General features: G+C 40.9%; 1 protein-coding gene across 1 annotated transcript in view; it reads left to right on the forward strand.

Moving 5' to 3' along the window:
- Window positions 1–21,748, forward strand: part of tmem269 (transmembrane protein 269) — a 107,533-nt gene that overhangs the window by 31,983 nt on the left and 53,802 nt on the right. The window contains exons 3-4 of the mRNA XM_072245044.1: window positions 18,645–18,792; window positions 19,867–19,964. Of these exons, the coding sequence (XP_072101145.1) occupies window positions 18,645–18,792; window positions 19,867–19,964 (246 nt within the window). The remainder of the gene's footprint in view (window positions 1–18,644; window positions 18,793–19,866; window positions 19,965–21,748) is intronic.

The raw sequence follows: 21,748 nt of genomic DNA on the forward strand, positions 1-21,748 counted from the left end.
TACTGGTTGGGCACAGGAGTACGTTCAGCCAGAGACTCATTCCTCCGAGATGCAGCACAGAGCGTCATAGGAAGTCATTCCTGCCTGTGGTCATCAAACTTTACAACTCCTCCCCTGGAGGGTCAGACGCCCTGAGCCGATAGGCTGGTCCTGGACTTATTTCATAATTTACTGGCATAATTTACATATTACTATTTAACTATTTATGGTTCTATTACTATTTATTATTTATGGTGCAACTGTAATGAAAACCAATTTCCCCCGGGATCAATAAAGTATGACTATGACTATGATATATTGCTATTCTGCTGCTAGAACAGATTTCTGGAACTCCCTCCTCATATACCCACACCACGTGGACCGCAATGAGTGAATACGACAGCTTATCACCACCACCTCAAGGGCAATTAGGGATGGACAATATAATAACTGGCTTACCCAGTGAAGCCCACATCCCTTGAATGAATAAAGAGAATAAAGCTGAGTAGCTTGTAGTTACCTGACTTTATCCTTGCAGCCCTTCTTAACTAAGAAATCTTGTGAAGATGGTGCATGGTGATACTCTGCAGGCAGCAGACAAAACTACTAACAATTCTACCGAATGTACTTACTTGAATTATGATCACTACAATCCGCAGACTGTAATTTCCCATTGGGAAGGTGTGCTTTTGAACTTTCTGTATGACCTGGCATTTTTGTGGTATCTTGGAATATTTGGTGAACTAGACTCTCAAGAATGCAGGTACAACCAGGTCAGGCAGATGATAGGGCAGAATTGTAGTCAATGGGATGAGCCGCAGTGTAACATGAGGGCAAAATCGAAAAGGGTAACTAATACCGCACTGAAGATTATATTTCAATGCAACCAGTACACGCAATAATGTCAATGATCTTGTAGCGCATTTAGAGATTGGCAGTTATGACATTGTGGACATCACTGAGTAAGGGTTCAAAGAGATTATAGTTGGGAGTTTAACATCCATGGATACACATTGTATCGAAAGGACAGGCAGGTAGGGGTGGCTCTGTTGGTAAAAAATGAAATCAAACCCTTAGAAAGACATAGGATTGGACATGTAAAATCCTTGTGGGTAGGGATAAGAAACTACAAGGTTAAAAAGACCCTGATGGGAGTTATATAGAGGCCTCTAAACCGTAAACAGGATGTGGGTTACAAATTACAATGAGAGATTAAGAAAGGCATTTCTAAAGGAAAATGTCCCTTTGGACTCTGTCAATCTCCTGAGTAAATACAGATGCAAAAAAGACGTTTACGATCTCCCCCCAGCTCTTTTGGCTCCACACATGGAATACCATTCTGATCTTCAAGGGGACCAACTTTGTCCCTTGCAATCCTTTTGCTTTTAACGTGTCTGTAGAATCACTTAGGATTTCTCTCAGTGGTTGGGAAAGTGTTGGAGTCCATTAAGAACGATGTTTTGAGATGCTTGGAGACTAATAATGAAATAAGTCAAACTCAGCTTGGTTTCTGTAAAGGGAAATCTTGCCTGACAAACCTGTTGGAATTCTTCGGGGAAGTAACAAGCAGGGTGGACAAAGGCGAGGTAGTGGATGACATTTACTTAGGTTTTCAGAAGGCATTTGATAAGATGCCTCATATGAGGTTGCTTAACAAGGTAAAATTCTATGGTGTTATAGGAAATATACTGGAATAGATAGAGAAATGACTGACAGGCAGCAGGCAGCGAGTGGGAATAAAGGGGGCCTTTTCTGGTTGGTTGCCAGTGACAAGTGGTATTCCTCAGGGGTCAGTATTGGGACCGCTACTTTTCACATTGTTTGTCAATGATTTAGATAGCGAATTTGATGGCTCTGTGGCAAAGTTTGTGGATGATAGGAAGATAGGTGGAGGGGTAGGTAGTGCTAAGGATGCAGTGCGATTGCAGCAGGACTTAGACAAATTGGAAGAACGGGCAAAAAGTGGCAGATAGAATACAGTGTTAGGAAATGTATGATAATGCACTTTGGTAAAAGGAACAATAGTGCGGACTTATCTAAATGGGGAGAAAATTCATACATCAGAGGTGCAAAGGGACTGAGGAGTCCTCGTGCAAGGCTCCCGGAAGGTTAATTGACATGTTGAGTTTGTGGCAAGGAAGGCAAATACAGTGTTAGCATTTATTTCAAGGGGAATAGAATATAAAAAAACAAGGAGATAATGCTGAGTCTTTAGGAGACACTAGTCAGGCTGCACTTGGAGTATTGTTAATGGTTTTGGGCCCTTATCTCAGAATGAATGTATTGTCATTGGAGAGAGTCCAGAGGAGGTTCATGAGGATTATTCCAGGAATAAAGGGGTTATATTATGAGGAGTGCTTGGCAGCTTTGGACCTGTGCTCACTGGAATTTAGGAGAATGTGGGGGAGTCTCATTGAAACCTACTGAATATTGAAAGGATTAGATAAGGTGGATGTGGAGAGGATGTTTCCTATGGTGGGTGTGTCCAGAACTAGAGGGCAGTAACAGCCTCAAAATTGAGGGTGACTTTTTAGATCAGAAGTAAGGAGGATTTTAGATCAGAGTGGCGAGTCTGTGGAATGCTGTGCCACAGACTGCGGTGGAGGCCAGGTCCATGGATATATTCAAAGTGGAAGTTGAGAGATTGATTGGGGTGTCATGGGATATAGTGAGAGGGCAGGTGTATGAGTTTGAATGGGATCTGCAATCAGGCATAATGAAATGGTGGAGCGGACTCAATGGGCTGAATGGCCCAATTTTCCTCCCAAGTCTTATGGGGGATTTCAATATGCTGCTCATTGGAAAAATTAGGTGGGCGCTGAATCCAAAGAGAGGGAATATATAGAATGCCAGTGAGATAGCTTTTTAGAGCAGTTTATGGGTTGGGCTTACAAAGAGGAAGAATATTCTGGATTAGGCATTGTATAATGAGCTAGATTTGATTAGGGAGCTTAAAGGAATCTGCAGGAGGCAGTTATAATATGCTAGAATTCACCCTGCAATCTGAGAGTGAGAAGTTAAAGTCAAATGTGTCAGTATTACAGTGGAGTAAAGGGAATTACCTAGGCATGAGAGAGGAGCTGGCCAAAGTTGATTAGTGAGGGATACTAGCAGAAATGATGGCAGAATAGTAATGGCTGGAGTTTTTGGGAGCAGTTCAGAAGGCACAAGATAGGTGCATCCCAAAGAAGTAGTAGTATTCTAAACGTGGGATGACACAACCATCGCTAACAAGGAAAGTCAAAGACTACTTAAAAGCTAAAGAGAGGTCATATAATAAAGAAAAATAAGTGCAAAGTTACAAGATTGGGAAGCTTTTAAAAACAAACAGAAGGCAACTAAAATGTCATAAGGAGAGAAATGATGAAGTATAAAGGTAAGCTACCCAATAGTATCAAAGAGGATACCAAAAAATTTTCCAGATGTATAAAGAGTAAAAGAGAGGCAAGAGTGAATATTGGACCGCTGAAAAATGATGCTGGAGAGGTAGCAATGGAAGACAAGGTAATAAAAAATGGACTGAATAATTATTTTGCATCAGCCTTCACTGTGGAAGACAGTATGCAGGAAGTTGGAGAATGTCAAGGAGCAGAAGTGAGTGCCGTTGTTATTACTAGGTGCTTGGGAAGCTGAAAGGTCTGAAGGTAGCCAAGTCATCAAGGCCAGATGGACTGATGACCCAAAGTTCTGAAAAAGATAGCTGAAGAGATTTTGGAGGCATTGGTAACGATCTTGGAATTCTGGAAAATATGTTGGCTAGGTAGTAATGGGGGAACAAAGAAATGACAGATGGACCTAGTAAGTATTTTGTGTTAGTTTTCACTGTGAAAGATTCTAGCAGTATGCCAGAATTTTGAGAGTGTCAGGCAAAAATGAGTGCAGTTGCTATTAATAAGGAGAAGGTGCTTGGGAAGGTAGATAAATCACCTGGACTAGATAGTCTACACTCAAAAGTTCTAAAGAAGGTGGCTGAAGAGATAGTGGAGGCATTAGTAATGATCCTTAAAGAAATAATAAAATTCTGGAATGGTTCCATCAGGTTGATGCCATTTTTCCGCACTTCTATAGACTCTGTGTCCATCTCCTGAGTAAATACAGATGCAGAAAAATCATTTAAAATCTCCCCCCTTCTCTTTTGGCTCCACACATGGTTTACCATTCTAGTCTTCCAGAGGACCAATTTTGTCCTTTGCAATCCTTTTGCTCTTAACTTATCAGTAGAATCTCTTAGGATTTTCTTTCATCTTGTCTGCTAAAGCAACCTCATGCCGCCTTTTAGCCCTCCTGCTATCTTTCTTAAGTGTTCTCTTGCATTTCTTGTACTCCGTAAGCATCCCATTTGTTCATACCTGCAATGCACTTCCTTTTTATTTTCTTAACCGGAGCCTCGATATCTCTTGAAAACCAAGGTTCCCTACATTTGTTATCTTTACCATTTATTCTGACAGGCACGTACAAACTTTGTACTCTCAAAATTCCTCTTTTGAAGGCTTCCCACTTACCAAGTACTCCTTTGCCAGAAGACAGCCTGTCCCAGTCCACACTTGCCAGAATAATAATTATGCGTGGAGCCAAAAGAGATTGGGGAGATCTTAAATAGATGTTTTTGTATCTGTATTTACTCAGGAGATGGACATGGTCTATAGAAGTGAGGCAAATCAGCAGCGAGGTCATGTCACAGGTGACAGAGGAAGAGGTGTTTATTGTCTTGAGGTTAATTGGGGTGCATAAATCCCCCGGCCCTGACAAGGTGTCCCTTGGATCCTTTGCGATCCAAGCAGAAATTGCAGGTGCCCTAACAGAGATATTTATATCATCCTTAGCGACAGCTAAGGTACAAGAGGATTGGAGGATGGCTAATGTTGTTCTGCTGTTTAAGAAAGGCTCTAATGATATACCAGGAAATTGTAAGTCAGTGAGACTGACGTCAGTAGTGGGCAAGTTATTGCAAAGTATTCTAAGGGACCAGATATGAGTATTTGGATGGAGATGGACTGATTCAGGATTGTTTGTGTGGCTTTGTTCATGGTAGATCGTGTGTTTTTTTGAAGAGGTTATCAGGCAAGTTGCTGGAGCCAAGGCATTAGTAAGGCATTTGACATGGTCCCGCATGGGAGATTAGATAAGAACGTCCAGTTGCTTGACATTCAAGATGAGGTAGTAAATTCAATTAAACATTAGCTTTATGGGAGAAGTTGGAGAGTAGATGGTTGCCTCTCTGACTGGAGGCCTGTGACTAGTGGAGTGGTGTCGGGATCGGTGCTTGGTCCGTTATTGTTTGTCATCTGTATCAATTATCTAGATGATAGTGTAGTTAACTGGATCAGCAAATTTGCGGATGGCACTGGGATCTGGACCAGCCGGAAAAATGGGCTGAAAAATGATAGATGGAATTTGGTGCAGACCAGTGTGGGTGTAGGGCACTGAGGAGTGCATCAGAACAAAGATATCTGGTAATACAGGTCCATAATTCATTGAAAATGGTGGCACCGTAGATAGCGTCATAAAGAAGGCTTTTGACACGTTGGCCTTCATAAATCAAATAATTCAATGCAGGAGATAGGATGTTATGTTGAAGTTGTATAAGATGTTAGGCTGAATTGGGAGTATTTTGTGCAGTTGTGGTCACCTATCTACAGAAAATATGTAAATAAAGTTGAAAGAGTATGAAGAAAATTTGCAAGGATGTTGTTGGGACTGGAGGACCTGAGTAATGAGGAAAGATTGAATAGGTTAGGATTTTATTCCTTGAAACATAGAAGATTGAGGGGAGATTTGATAGAGGTATACAAAAATTATGAGGGTGTAGATAGGGTAAATGCAAGCAGGTATTTTCCACTGAGGTAGGGTGGGACTGTAACTAGAGGTCATGGGTTAAAGGTGAGATGTTTAAGAGGAACATGAGGGGAAACTTCTTCATTCGGAGGATCTTCAGAGTGTAGAACAAGCTGCCAATGCAAGTGGTGCATGCAAGCTCACTTTGAACGTTTAAGGGAAGTTTGGATAGATACATGGATTGGAAGGTAATGGGGGGCTATGGTCTATGTGCAGGGACTAAGCTGTTTAAATGGTTCAGCATGGGCTAGATGAGCCAAAGGGCCTGTTTCTGTGTTGTACTCATGTAAAGCTCTCAAAATGCCTTGTTAATGAGAGAGGTCAGAGGAGAATGTCCAGACTTGTTCAAGGTGACAGTAACTCGGATAACCAGTGGCATGCAGCAGAGCATCTCTGAGTACACGATATGTTGAATCTTGAAGTGGAAGGGCTACAGCAGCAGAAGACCACAGATAATCACTCAGTGACCACTTTATAAGGAGCAAAAAGTACCTAATATAGTGATTACTGAATGTATATTAACACATTTTTTGGGATGCCATGTTGACATTGTTGCGTATTAATTTTAAGCCTATGTGCAACAATGCACATTGTTTTATAAAGAGTTATTAAGAGTTATGTTGGTACAACACGCAGTGGTGGTTTAGCACAACAAAAATTGAAATCAGTAATCCTATATCAACCGCTGCCCAATTTTAAGCGTTGCTGTACTTTGCATGAAATCCAAAAGTACAAAATATGATTTCAAAAGTTCAGTAAAAGACAAAATAATTTTATATTACAGATGAGTTATGAAACATTTTCAAAAGTTATAATGAGAAAAGTTAATGCAAATGAATTCTATTTGTGCTGTGGGTGTGTTTCAAACTGATTTGTGAAATTTTTAAAAATTATACAACTTTGCAGTATACAGAATAAGTGACAAGTTCAGTGAAGTACTTCAAGTAATTTTCATTTGGCACTGCCGCACTCTCAATATTTGTCACCATATTGTAGTCACTTACATTTTTAAGTGGTCATCTGATAGAGATCTCTCACCGTGACATGAATTATATTCAAGGCTGTTGAGTTTCTTAGTTAATTCTCAGGGAAAAAAGATTTTGATTGTTGATGGTGTGTGCAACAATTATTTCATCTGTAGTAATGTATTATCCCTGCTTCAAAAGATCTTGGGTGAAACTGAAATAATTAGTGGCGGCTGTGAGGAGTATTTACACACTTAGCTGCTATTTGTCTAATATCTCAACCACATTTTTTAGATATCAGACACTTCATTTGTATGGGGGATTGGATCACAAAAAATGTCAAGACTATTGCAACCGTTCAAATACTAACTTATTAAATAATTTGGCATACTTAATATTAAAGCAGTATGTTACATAACTATTGCTTGATGTAGTTAATTTTTAACTGCTTATGCAACTAAGAGGCAATTAAGGATGGACAATAAATGCCTGTAGTTAAAGTGGTATCCATACTTCTCAAATTAATCAATGGCCTTTAGTCCAATGAGCTTTTTTCCACTGGATCAATATTAGAGTTAACTATTCTTCATTTATTCAGTTAAACACAAAGAATAAGGAAATATAGGGGAAGTGTGTTTTCAACATGCCATTTATATGAAGATATTTCTGGTCTCTCCAGTATGGGTTTAGCAAACATTTTAAAATGTAGTCTTGCCTTCTGTGTTGCTCTGATCTGCTGTTTTCTTTCAGATCGAGAAAGACTTGAACTTGGCTGGCTTTGGAAAACACGTGAAGTGCAGGGTGCAAAACACAATAGTAGGACTTGAAGCTTAAACCTTTCTCCCACGTAAAGCTTAGGATTTAGGTATTTAAAAAGCACGCACATTTGAAAGTTGGGAAATGTGGTAAAGCAGCATGATGTCTAGTGGTGGGAGTGGGCAGTGGGAGAGGGATAGAGAGAAGTCTAATTGTTTTATTTGCAATGTGCTTAGTAGGATGGGAAAAGCTACAACTGAAATTGACGGAAATTTCAAAGTAGTCATCTGATTTGTAAAAGACTAACCTATTTTATTTAAAAGCTGAATAGTTTAACTATTTTTCCATTCATTCCTAAAAGTGAAAATAGTTCAGAAGTATAGTTCATGTTCTGTTCATAGGTCTAAAAATAATGCTCACTATGTGTTTACAGCATTAATTGAATGAAAATTAGAATTGGAAGAATTAATATGACCAATACTAGAAGGAAACACCAGGCTCCCAAATAATTATAAGCAAACTTACACTATCTTCTTCCTATCACTAATTTTAAGTCTTCATATTTTTAGCCATGAAAGGATCATCAAACACCAGAGGATCACATAAATTTCAAACAATGGTGGTGACCATTTTGCTCATGATAACCTTGCTTGCTAAAAATGAAACCGCTTAGATTGCTCCCACTTTCTGACTCTTCATCCATAGCCTTCAGGCTTCTGTTTTATGTTCATTCAGGTACCTTTTAATTATGGCAAGGCCCTTTGCTTTCATCTCACGTTTGGACAATGAGTTCTAGATCCTCTCTTAGGATTAAAGCAGCTTTTCCTCTAATCGTCCATAAATTATTTTTAAATTGTACTTCCTAGTGCCTTCCTGCCAAGAAAAATAGGTCATATTCATCCTTTTTAGTTATTTTGAATACTTGAGTTAAATCACCATTAGTTTCTCTAGCCAGTCTCTCCTCATAACCATAATTTTCCTAGTCTTTTCAATATCTCATAACCCTCCTTTGCACCCAAATTTGTGTTGTCACAACCTTAGTCATAAAGTGGTCTAAATACACCACTGTTCGCACTGTTAGGGTGTTGGACCAGACTTCATAGTCTGCATGCACAACTGCTCCTCCCTCTCCATCATTCTCAAAACGGGTGCCCTCAGGGTGTGCTGACCCCACTGCTATGCACTGCTCACACATGACTGCATGGCCAAACGACCAAGTAATTACATTGTCAAGTTCACCAGTAACATGACATTGGTGGGGTTCATCACCAGCAATGATGAGAAGGCCTACAGATAGGAGGTGGAAGAGCTTGAAGGCTGATGCCAGGCACATAACCTCTTCCTCATTGTCAACAAGACAAAGGAAATGGTAATCGACTAATGGAGAACTCACACCACTCACGCCCCTCTTTACATTGGCAGCACGGCAGTGGAAACTGCGAGCAGTTTCAAACTCCTGAGAGTGCACATCTTGCACAACCTCTCATGGTTCAGAACACACATTAAACAATCAAGAAAGCTTACCAATGCCTCCAGTATCTGAGGAGGCTGAAGAGAGCTGGACTATGCACATCAATATTCACAACCTTCTGTAAGTGTGCAGTAGAGGGTGTCCGAACATGCATGGTACAGAAACATCTCTGCGGCGAACAGGAAGGCACTATGGCGGTTTTCTATGCCCTCTCCTATTTAATCTTATTCTTTTTATAGTATGGTGACCAGACAGCACACAATATTTCCAGATGCAGACTGTATATATTTTAAACCTGTAACTTACTTTTGTCCCCAGTGCCCCATACAGTGAAGGTAAGGAAGCCATACACCTTAATCACCTGTGTCACCACATTTGGGGAACTATGTACTTTTTACACCAATGACTCTCTGTTCTGCAACAGCCCCCTGTGCTCTCATTCACTGTGCAGGTCCTGCTCTAGGTTAACTTCCCAAAATTCAACATTTCTCATTTGAGTTAAATTCTGTCTGCCATTCCTTCACTCACTTTCCCAGTCAATTTAGATCCTTCTTCAATGTTCACCACACCACCAATATTGGTGTCATCCACAAACTTACATTCTCTACCAAAATGTTAATATAGATGATGAGCAACAGAAGACCCAGCACTGATTCTTCTAGCATGTTACTGGTCAATCCTCCAATACCAGTCTCTCATTACTTCCAACAAGCCAATTTTATATCCAGTTAGCTACCTTAGCTTGGATCCCATGTGATCTCACCTTCCAGACCAGTCTACCACATGTGACCTTGTCAAAGACCTTGCTGAAGCCCATATGTCTGTCCATTCGTTAGTCTTTGTGGTTACCTACTTAAAAAAACTTAGTTAAATTCATGAGACTTGATTTTCCATGCACTGATCCATGAAGACTATCCCTAATCAGTCCTTGCCTTTCCAAATGTAGATATGGATTTGTCCTTTTTTCCAGAATCTTCTCCAGTAACTTGCCCATCACTAATGTAAGGCTCACTGGCTTGAGGTTACCCAAGTTCCCTGTCTTAGCCACCTTCCGGTTTTCTGGTGCTTTACCTATAGCTAAAGAAGATGCAAGAACATCTGCCAGGATTCTAGAAATTTCTTCCTTTGCTTCAAATACACGTGATCTGGCCCCAAGGATGTATCCACATTTATGCATCTCAAGCCTGCCAAATTCTACCCTCCATATTTCTCAGCTCTCCATTTTTGTCTTATTCTACCAGCTATTTATCGCGCTATCTATCGTAGATTTGGGAGTTAACCTATTTTTTGTTGAGAGCATATTCGTTCTAAATGTGTACTTCCATTGTAGGTATTCTAAATGAAGTAGAATCTGCAGTTCATTTCTGCCAAATCATATTTGGTAGAGTTAGCCTTGACCTGACATGAAAATTTTATTCCTGGTCTTCCTTTGTCTTTTTCCATAACTCTAATAAATTATGATTACTGTTACCAAACTACTTTTCCTTAGCAATCCTTTCTAGGTCTAAACTCCTTAGATTCATCCCCCAAAACTGAGTACCAGTCCCTTGTTGGGCTTTCTACATTTTGATTAAAGTTAGCTGAAGTGCATTTCAGAAATTCTATACCTACACATCTCTACTAAGGGTGTCAGTGCAAATCTAATGTCCACCGTTTCTGCCTTGTTATTTTTCACGTCTTTGTTTTTTTTATATAATGATTTTTCCCATCCACCTTTGACTCTTTGAGGGCCTATAGTATAGTGCTATTAATGAAACTGGATTATTACCTCTTTTCATCTGAAATCAGCTGATTTGTTGATTTTTTTCTTTTAATATGTTCTGCTTCCTTGCAGTTATTATTGTTTCCATCAGACATAGGAGCAGAATTAGGCCATTTGGCCCTTGATTCTGCTCTACCATTCAATCATAGGTGATCCTTTTTTCCCATCAACAGCCCTACTCCTGGCCATCTCCTGTAACCTTTGATGCTGTGTCCAATCAAGAACCTATGAATCTCTGCCTTAAATACACCCAACGACCTGGTCTACACAGCTGCTTGTGGTAATAAATTCGACAAATTCACCACCCTCTGGATAATGGAATTTCTCCGCATCTGTTTTAAATGGACGCCCCTCTATCCTGAGGCTGTGCCCTCTTGTCATAGACCCCATCATGGGAAACATCTTTTTCCACATCTCTGTCTAGGCCTTTCAACATTCAAAAGGTTTCAATGAGATCTCCCCCCCCCCCCCCCACTTCATTCTCCTAAATTCCAGCCAGCACAGATACAGAGCTATCAAATGTTCCTCGTATGATAATCCTGTCTTTCCTGGAATCATCCTTGTGAACCTCCTCTGAACTCTCTCCAATGCCAGCACATCTTTTCTCAGATGAGAAGCCCAAAACTGTTAACAGTACTCAAGGTGAAGCCTCACCAGTGCCTTATAAAGCCTCAGCATCACATCCGTGCTCATGTATTCTAGGCCTCTTGAAATGAATGCTGACATGGCATTTGCCTTCTTCACCACTGTCTCTACTTGCAAGTCGACCTTTTGGATATTCTGCACAAGGACTCCCAAGTCCCTTTGCATCTCAGATTTTTGGATTTTCTCCTGGTTTAGAAAATATTCTGCACATTTAGTTCTACTACCAAAGTGCATGAACATGCATTTTCCAACATTGTATTTCATTTGCCACCCTCTTGCGGATTCTCCTAATCTGTCAAAGTCCTTCTGCATTCTACCTGTTTCCTAAACACTACCTGCCCCTCCACCAGTCTTCATATCATCTGCAAACTTGACAACAAAGCCATCTATTCCATCATCTAAATCAGTGATATACAGCACAAAAAGAAGTGATCCTAACACCGGCCCCTACGGAACACCAACCACAAAAGGATCCTTTTATTACCACTCGCTGCCTCCTACCAATCCGCTAATGCTCTGACCTTGCCAGTAATTTTCCTGTAAAACCATTGGCTCTTAACTTGGTAAGCAGCCTCATGTAGGGCACCTTGTTCAAGGCTTTCTGAAAGTCCAAATATACAACATCCACTGCATCCCTTTTCCCTATCCTACTTGTAATCCCCTCGAAGAATTCCAACAGGTTTGTCAGACAAGATTTTCCCTAAGGAAACCATGCTAACTTTGCCCTATCTTGTCCGGTGTCACCAAGTACTCCATGACTTCATCCTTAACAATTAACTCTAATGTCTTCCCAACCACTGAGGTCACAGAACATTGAACAGTAGAGCGCAGGAACAAGCCCTTCAGTCCACAATGTTTATCCTTCCATTTTCCCCACATACCTCACATGTGCCTATCTAAATGTCTCATAGAACATAGAATAGTACAGCACAGTACAGGCCCTTCGGCCCACAATGTTGTGCTGGCCCTCATACCCTGCCTCCCATATAAGCCCCCACCTTAAATTCCTCTATACAGCTGCCTAGTAGTCTCTTAAATTTCACCAGTGTATCTGCCTCCACCCTGACTCAGGCAGTGCATTCCACGCACCAACCACTCTCTGAGTAAAAAAACCTTCCTCTAATATCCCCCTTGAACTTCCCACCCCTTACCTTAAAGCCATGTCCTCTTGTATTGAACAGTGGTGCCCTGGGGAAGAGGCGCTGGCTATGCACTCTATCTATTCCTCTTATTATCTTGTACACCTCTATCATGTCTCCTCTCATCCTCCTCCTCTCCAAAGAGTAAAGCCCTAGCTCCCTTAATCTCTGATCATAATGCATACTTTCTAAACCAGGCAGCATCCTGGTAAATCCCCTCTGTACCCTTTCTAATGCTTCCACATCCTTCCTATAGTGGGGTGACCAGAAATGGACACCGTACTCCAGGTGTGGCCTAACCAGAGTTTTATAGAGCTGCATCATTACATCGCGACTCTTAAACTCTATCCCTCGACTTATGAAAGCTAACACCCCATAAGCTTTCTTAACTACCCTATTCATCTGTGAGGCAACTTCCAGAGATCTGTGGACATGTACCTCGAGATCCCTCTGCTCCTCCACACTACCAAGTATCCTGCCATTTACTTTGTACTCTGCCTTGGAGTTTGTCCTTCCAAAGTGTACCACCTCACACTTCTCCAGGTTGAACTCCATCTGCCACTTCTCAGCCCACACCTGCATCCTATCAATGTCCCTCTGCAATCTTCGACAATCCTCTACACTATCTACAACACCACCAACCTTTGTGTCATCTGCAAACTTGCCAACCCACCCTTCTACCTCCACATCCAGGTCATTAATAAAAATCACGAAAAGTAGAGGTCCCAGAACAGATCCTTGTGGAACACTACTAGTCACAATCCTCCAATCTGAATGTACTCCCTTCACCACCACCCTCTGCCTTCTGCAGGCAAGCCAATTCTGAAACCACCTGGCCAAACTTCCCTGGATCCCATGCCTTCTAACTTTCTGAATAAGCCTACCATGTGGAACCTTGTCAAATGCCTTACTAAAATCCATATAGATCACATCCACTGCACTACCCTCATCTATATGCCTGGTCACCTCCTCAAAGATCTCTATCAGGCTTGTTAGACACGATCTGCCCTTCACAAAGCCATGCTGACTGTCCCTGATCAGACCATGATTCTCTAAATGCCTATAGATCCTATCTCTAAGAATCTTTTCCAACAGCTTTCCCACCACAGATGTAAGGCTCACTGGTCTATAATTACCCGGACTATCCTTACTACCTTTTTTGAACAAGGGGACAACACTCGCCTCCCTCCAATCCTCCGGTACCATTCCAGTGGACAACGAGGACATAAAGATCCTAGCCAGAAGCTCAGCAATCTCTTCCCTCACCTCATGGAACAGCCTGGGGAATATTCCATCAGGCCCCAGGGACTTATCTATCCTAATGTATTTTAACAACTCCAACACCTCCTCTCCCTTAATATCAACATGCTCCAGAACATCAACCTCACTCATATTGTCCTCACCATCATCAAGTTCCCTCTCATTGGTGAATACCGAAGAGACGTATTCATTGAGGACCTCGCTCACTTCCACAGCCTCCAGGCACATCTTCCCACCTTTATCTCTAATCGGTCCTACCTTCACTCATGTCATTTTTTTTCTTCACATAATTGAAGAATGCCTTGGGGTTTTCCTTTACCCGACTTGCCAAGGCCTTCTCATGCCCCCTTCTTGCTCTTCTCAGCCCCTTCTTAAGCTCCTTTCTTGCTTCCCTATATTCCTCAATAGACCCATCTGATCCTTGCTTCCTAAACCTCATGTATGCTGCCGCCTTCCACCTCACTTGTCACCCATGGTTCCTTCACCCTACCATTCTTTATCTTCCTCACCGGAGCAAATTTATCCCTAACATCCCGCAAGAGATCTCTAAACATCGACCACATGTCCATAGTACATTTCCCTGAAAAACATCATCCCAATTCACACCTGCAAGTTCTAGCCTTATAGCCTCATAATTTGCCCTTCCCCAATTAAAAATTTTCCTGCCCTCTCTGATTCTATCCTTTTGCATGATAATGCTGAAGGCCAGGGAGCGGTGGTCACTGTCCCCCAGATGCTCACCCACTGAGAGATCTGTGACCTGACCCGGTTCATTACCTAGTACTAGATCTAGTATGGCATTCTCCCAGGTCGGCCTGTCCTCATATTGTGACAGGAATCCGTCCTGGACACACTTAACAAACTCTGCCCCATCTAAAGCCTTGGAACTAATCAGGTGCCAATCAATATTAGGGAAGTTAAAGTCACCCATGATAACAACCCTGTTATTTTTGCACCTTTCCAAACTCTGCCTCCTAATCTGCTCCTGTGTATCTCTGCTGCTACCAGGGGGCCTATAGAATACCCCAAAATAGAGTAACTGCTCCCTTCCTGTTCCTGACTTCCACCCATACTGACTCAAAAGAGGAACCTGCTACATTACCCACCCTTTCTGTAGCTGTAATAGTATCCCGGACCAGTAATGCCACCTCTCCTCCCCTCTTTCCACCGTCTCTATCCCTTTTAAAGCACTGAAATCCAGGAATATTGAGAATCCATTCCTGCCCTGGTGCCAGCCAAATCTCTGTAATGGCCACTACATCATAATTCCATGTATGTGTCCAAGCTCTCAGTTCATCACCTTTGTTCCTGATGCTTCTTGCATTGAGGTACACACATTTCAGCTCTTCTTTCTACCTTACTGTCTTTACACCGTTTATTCTGCTTCTCTTTCCTCAAAGCCTCTCTGTATGTTAGATCTGGCTTTACTCCATGCACTTCTTTCACTGCTCTATCGCTCTGGGTCCCATCCCCCTCGCAAATTAGTTTAAACCCTCCCGAACCATGCTAGCAAATCTACCTGCAAGGATATTGCTCCCCCTCGAGTTCAGGTGCAACCCATCCAATCTGTACAGGTCCCACCTTCCCCAGAAGAGATCCCAATGACCTAAAAATCTAAAACCCTGCTCCCTGCACCAACTCCTCAGCCATGCATTCAACTGCCATCTCCTCCAATTCTTACCATCACTGTCACGTAGCACTGGCAGCAATCCTGAGAATGCCAGCCTTGAGGTCCTGTTCTTCAGCCTTCTGCCTAATTCCCGAAACTCACACTTCAGGACCTCATCCCTCTTCCTGCCTATGTCGTTGGTCCCAACATGTATCACGACTTCTGGTTGCTTTCCCTCTCGTACCCAGATGTCGTGTACCCAGTCAGAGACATCCCGGACCCTGGCACCCGGGAGGCAACAAACCATGCGGGTGTCCTTCCCACGTCCACAAAATCTCATGTCTGCTCCCCTGACTATAGAGTCTCCAGTGACGACAGTTCTCTTCTTCTCCGTCCCACCCTTCTGCACCACAGGGTCAGACTCAGTGCCAGAGGCCCTGCCACCATGGCTCACACCTGGTCGGTCGTCCCCGCCAACAGTATCCAGGATGGTAAACTTATTATTCAGGGGAATGGCTACAGGGGTGCTCTGCACTACCTGTCTGCTCACCTTCACTTTCCCCCCTCTGACTGTCACCCAATGACCTGCCTCCGGCAGTCTAGGTGTGACTACCTCCCTGTAGCTCTCATCTATGACTGCCTCATTCTCCCTTATGAGTCGAAGGTCACCCAGCTGCTGCTCCAGATTCCTTACACAGTCTTCCAGATCGCCCAGCCGTATGCACTTCTGGCAGATGTAACTCTGCAGGAGAGGGGAGTTCCCCCAAGACTGCCACATCTCACATGAGAGGCACATCACTGTCTCAGAAGATACTGTAAAAACTAACTGTGAGCTAGCTTGTCCTCCGCCTCTTCTCGTCGAAGCCTCTCGAGTCAAAGCCTCAAAGCTCCACTCCTTCACTGGCCCACTTACGCACTGGCTGCTTCGCTTGAGCTATCCCTCTATTTTAGAAGTCCCTGATGTTTCTGCCTCTACCTACATTAGTTTTCCTAAACCAATGTTTCTTATATCTACTTTTTTTTTTTACCACCATCTCTGCCTCACCTAAAAGTCCTCTTTAAGCCATATTTAGTAATGGTCAGAATATACTTGCATAAGTTCATTTCTGGCCTAAACGTATCACCTTTTCCGTGAAATTCCTTGCATTGAAGTATATGTAATTAAGTATAGTCTTACAGAATTTAGTAAACTGTCATCTTCTGCATCCAATTTCCTTTCCTTTTGAGACTGCAGTAATGTTTTTACTCCCACCAAGCTAATTTACTACACAGCTTTGCTGAAGTACATAATAGTTTAGATGCTTTGTGTTTTTAAAATCCCATTGATTGCATAAATTTACCAGAATGAGGTAGTGAAAGTAAAATAACCTAAACTTACTATTTCAATTATCCTTCCATTACTTAAACTATTTAAAATTGAAGGACTGCTTTAGCATTTTTAGCAGCTGGATGCATTCATCAGCTCAGATTTTTATGGATTTCTTGAAAAATGGGAATTCCATATTATACCAACTGTGTTGTTCCATAATGTACTTCCTTGAATTTTACTTCCGGAGTAACAAGCTTGAAATAGTTATCTTATAATAATTATCTGAGCTTGGTGACATATGATAAAGCATTAGTGTTTATTAATTTGTTTAGCTAAAGCAGAGGAGCCTATTTAACAATTTGTAAATGTTTCCAGTTATAGTGTAGTTTCCTTGATTTCATGTAACCACTGGCAACACATGCTTCCAAAAGGCTTTAAATTATCCAGCAATTGATGGAGATTGCAACGAGAGGTGAGCCATCCAGTTTGACATAATTTACTGCTTAGTTAGAATGATCTAAATTAGTTGTCCTAGGAACCAGATTTTGGAGAAAATAAAAATAACATAAAGCACAAGTTATTGGGAGCCAGGAGTTTTCCCTCTAAGTTATATCAACTAGTAGGTTACATACAACTGTTACTGAGCAATAAAAATGAGAATTATTAGTTATTCTTGTCACTTAACATTGAGTGTACAAGTGTTATTTCTTAACTATGGTCCGCATTTTGTGGATTATTTATTTTTTGAATGGAAGAAGGTTAAACATTTGAATTGAACTTAACTAAAAATTAATTCCAATGATTGCTAATTAGTTATCACCAAAATTTGAAATTTCAGTTGTTCTGTGTGGAATGTATGAGCACCAAATCTCCATTTGTTTTATTGACCTGCTTTATATAATTGCTATTTAGCTCCCGTTAATCGAAGTTTATTGTTTTAATATAGATACATATTACTGACAGGCTGGATCCACCAAAAATTTCCCATAGCTACCATAAGAATTTAAGGTTTTTGACCCAGGATTTCCTGCAACAGATGCACTTTCAAAAATGTTCTGCTAATTTTTGCAATATTGTGATTGTATTGGAAAAGCTTGTAAGATAGAGATGTCTTGAAATTTACATATACTGATATCTATATGTATATACATCTTTGTTGCTCTTTCCAGTATGTTCAAAATTCAGCACAAAACCCAAAGATAACAGTGATGCATCAATAAAAGATTAAGTTGGCCATAAGGCTTTTGTTTATCAGAGGTAACATTTATGACAAGAATGTTCTGAATCCCATTGACAGTAAGTTATTATTACTTTCTGATTATGGATGCAAAACTACTGAATATCAGAACATTAAATCATATCATGACATCCTTATAGGATTGTTTAATCACATCCCCATTTGTCATCCCATGCAAAGTAGGAGGCCCTTTTGAGCAAAATTTATGTCTGCCTTTATTTCACAGCCAATATACGTCTGCTGATACAACGGCCCTTCTATGAAGTTCCCCATGGGCTTTGTGTCTACACACTAGCTTTGTTTATTTGTTTATCTCAGATGTTAGCTAACTAGTCCTTCCAAATTCATGAACTTTGTCATTGATGTTAATGGACTTAACAGTTGGCTTCAGCTAGTTATTTTGAGCCTTTATGTTGATGGGGGAGACAAGTCTACATTGATCTGAAATTCAGAAATGTATTGCGTGTCCACAGTCTTACAGGTAGACCAAGATGCATTACATCTGAGCAGACTTTGACTTCCATTTATTAAATTAAGGAACATACTGTATAATGCTAGCAATATTATGCTTTGTTTATTTCCTCATTACCAAACCTATTTATCCCTTATAACTACTCTAGAAATCATTCTTAGAATTAATATTGTAGTTACCTGATTGATTGCATTTTTGCTTTTAGGTGTTTTTCAGCATGCTAAGAAGTTGTTTCTTAGTGAGCAGGCAGGCCGAATCCAGGTTCAAGAGTTTGTACGCAAGAATGCTGCTAATGCACTTTCTCTCTCAAATCTTGTAATGGGGCTGTCTTCAATCTTATGCATCTTAAATGGGTAAGTATTAAAAATCTGCTTTTTGATTGTAAGTTCCCTGTAGATAATTATCTTGATTATATTTAATTACATATATTTTAAGCTATTTTCTGAAAGACTTCTTTAAATAAACTATGCTCAAAATAAACTTAGTTGCAAATATCAAATGTAGGAGACTTCACAATAAGTTAGAGAATATTACAATGGGAGGATAAAGCTTGCCATGGAGAAATGTAGAAATGTGAAGATGAAGGCAAAAAATGAAAATGTGTCGAAGGTTTACAGAAATATAGAGTTGTATTTTCAGGAATAAGGGGGAAAAAATGTGATTTGTAGTTACAATACATTCTCACAAGATAGTTATTTGAAATTGAGGTGTGTACAAATATTTTCTTACAGGTGGTAATGTTTTGGAATTCTCTGCACTGGATATTTTTTAATTTTTAAATATTCAGGCTTTGAGAGCCATGGGAACATGCACAGAAGAAGAGTAATGGCCTAGGCAGGTCAGCCATGATAGAATTGAATAACAGGATGGGCATCAGGAGCGATGTCCCTCTTCCTGCTGTCATTTTTCTTATATTCTTGTGAAAAGATATACAGGCACAAAACATGATTATAAATACTATGTACTTGGAGAGTTTTCATGAATTTTTTAAACATCTCAGGTGTGGAAAGTTTGAACTGAAACATGAAAATGCTGAAAATATGCAACTAGTCAGGCACCAGTCTTCGTGAGAACTGACAAGAGGTCTCTGACACAAAATGTTAACTTTGTTTCTCTTTCCATAGATGCTGTCTGATTTACTTTTTCTGTTTTTTTTTAACTGGAGACTGTATGATTCTTTCATTTTCAGACAGTCATATGTTGCCATCATACCATAGCCAAACCAATTGCTGTATGAAAATGCATTTGTTCCTGAAATACTGTTGCTATTGGTAATGAAAGGATGTGAAATACAGTGGTGACAGTACAAATTATTGTAATAGCACAACAATGAAAACTTAAATTTTTCAGATCTTAAATATCAGCGTTTTGCTGTTAATGATGCTAATTCACTGATGAGCATTTAATTTTAAAATATTATTCTGCAGGCAACACTTCTATGCTTGTTGGTTTCTCCTTTTTGGATTTCTTCTTGATCTGGCTGATGGAGCTGTTGCTAGACAACTTAATGCTTGTTCTGCTCTTGGTAAGTTCAGATTTCAACAAGCAATTAGACCTTTCAGTTACAACCACTCCTATGATACTAAATAAATGTTTATTGGGACAGTATTTGACTCATAGTTCTTTAAGAAAGATACAAGAATATAATTGTATTTGTTTCTGTTTAATCAGCAGTCCACATAGGTTACTGTTGTAACTTTCATGGTAAACTGCCTGGATCAGGTGGAATTACAGATAAAGACTCTTGTGTTTCTACTGATATTTTTTATAGTCTGTAAAGGACAGAATCCTGCAACTGTACATCACAACATATCAAGTGCAATGAAAACAGAGGGAATTAATTAATAAAATTAATAACAGTCGTAGAGTTATACAGTATGGAAGCAGGCCTTCAGCCTAACCGGTCCATGCCAACCAAGTGCTCCATCCAAGCTAGTCCAATTTGCCACATTTTGGCCCATAACCTTCTAAATCTTTCCATTTCAGTTTACCTGTACAAGTGGCTTTTAGAAGTTATTATTATGCTTGCCTCAACCACATCCACACGCAGTTCATTCCACATACATACCACCCATTTTAATAAAAATAAGTTTGCCCCTCAAGTTCCTAATAGACCTTTCTCCTCCTGCCTTAAACATATGCCCTCTAGTTCAAACGGCTCCATTTATTATCAGAGAATGTATACAGTATACAACCTGAAATACTTAGTCTTTGTAGACATCCATGAAAAACAGAAGAACCCCAAAAGAATGAATGACAGAAAACCATTAGAACCCCAAAGCCCCCTCTCCTCCCTCCCCCTCCCCCATCTGTTTCAGCAAAAAGCTTCAGTGCCCACCACCCACCAAACAATAGCAAAACGCCCAGAGACTATGATCTGCAGTCAATAAAATCTCTCTCACACACTCACTCTCACACACTCACTCTCACACTCTCTCTCTCATACTCTCTCTCTCTCACACTCTCTCTCTCTCACACTCTCTCTCTCTCACTCTCTCACACTCTCTCTCTCACACTCTCTCTCACACTGTCTCACTCTCTCTCACTCTCTCTCTCACTCTCTCTCACACACTCTCTCTCTCTCCTACACTCTCTCTCTCACTCTCACATTCACGACAGAGAGATGTCACCCATTTTACACCAAAAGGTGTGATTAACAGACGTTGTTACAATGTTATAGTCTGCTACATCACTTTTTATTCCGAGATTCTCCGACTCAAGAATTGGCAGCAAACTTTCCCCATCGAGAGAGAGAGAGAGCAGTTGCTCGACTACAGAGACGTCTGCCTGCAGCATCCACTGCCGTGAAGTCCTGATTTTCCTTCTCCCGCGACACCTCAGTTGGCAGCACCAGCCTGGAATTGGTCATCCACGGGCATCGCAGAGCCGAACCCAGCATCTTCCGTGCCACACCTAGAAAATGTTGGCAAACAGCTGGTCAGTGAGCTCCAAGAACAGGAACTCATCGCTGTAAAAAACCTCAGTTTTGAGTGCCGTTGCAGATAGAACCCTTTAATTTCCCAGTCCTTGTGGGAAAGAAAGCCGAGTATATTCGCCCTATCTGTGCCCTTCATGATTTTATACGCTTCTATAAGTTCACCTCTTAGTTTCCTGCTCTCTATGGAATGAAGTCCTTGTATGTTCAACTTCTCCCTATAACGCACTCCCTCAAGTACTAGCAACACCTTTCCTACAGCAGGGTAACCAGCTGAACGCAACTAAGTGTGGCCTCACCAACATCTTGTGGAACTGCACCATGACTTCTTAATTTTTATATTCATTGCCCTGATTTATGGATGCCAGCAAGCC

Source organism: Mobula birostris, chromosome 27 (assembly GCF_030028105.1).
Source record: "Mobula birostris isolate sMobBir1 chromosome 27, sMobBir1.hap1, whole genome shotgun sequence".
Classification (NCBI taxonomy): Eukaryota; Metazoa; Chordata; class Chondrichthyes; order Myliobatiformes; family Myliobatidae; genus Mobula; species Mobula birostris.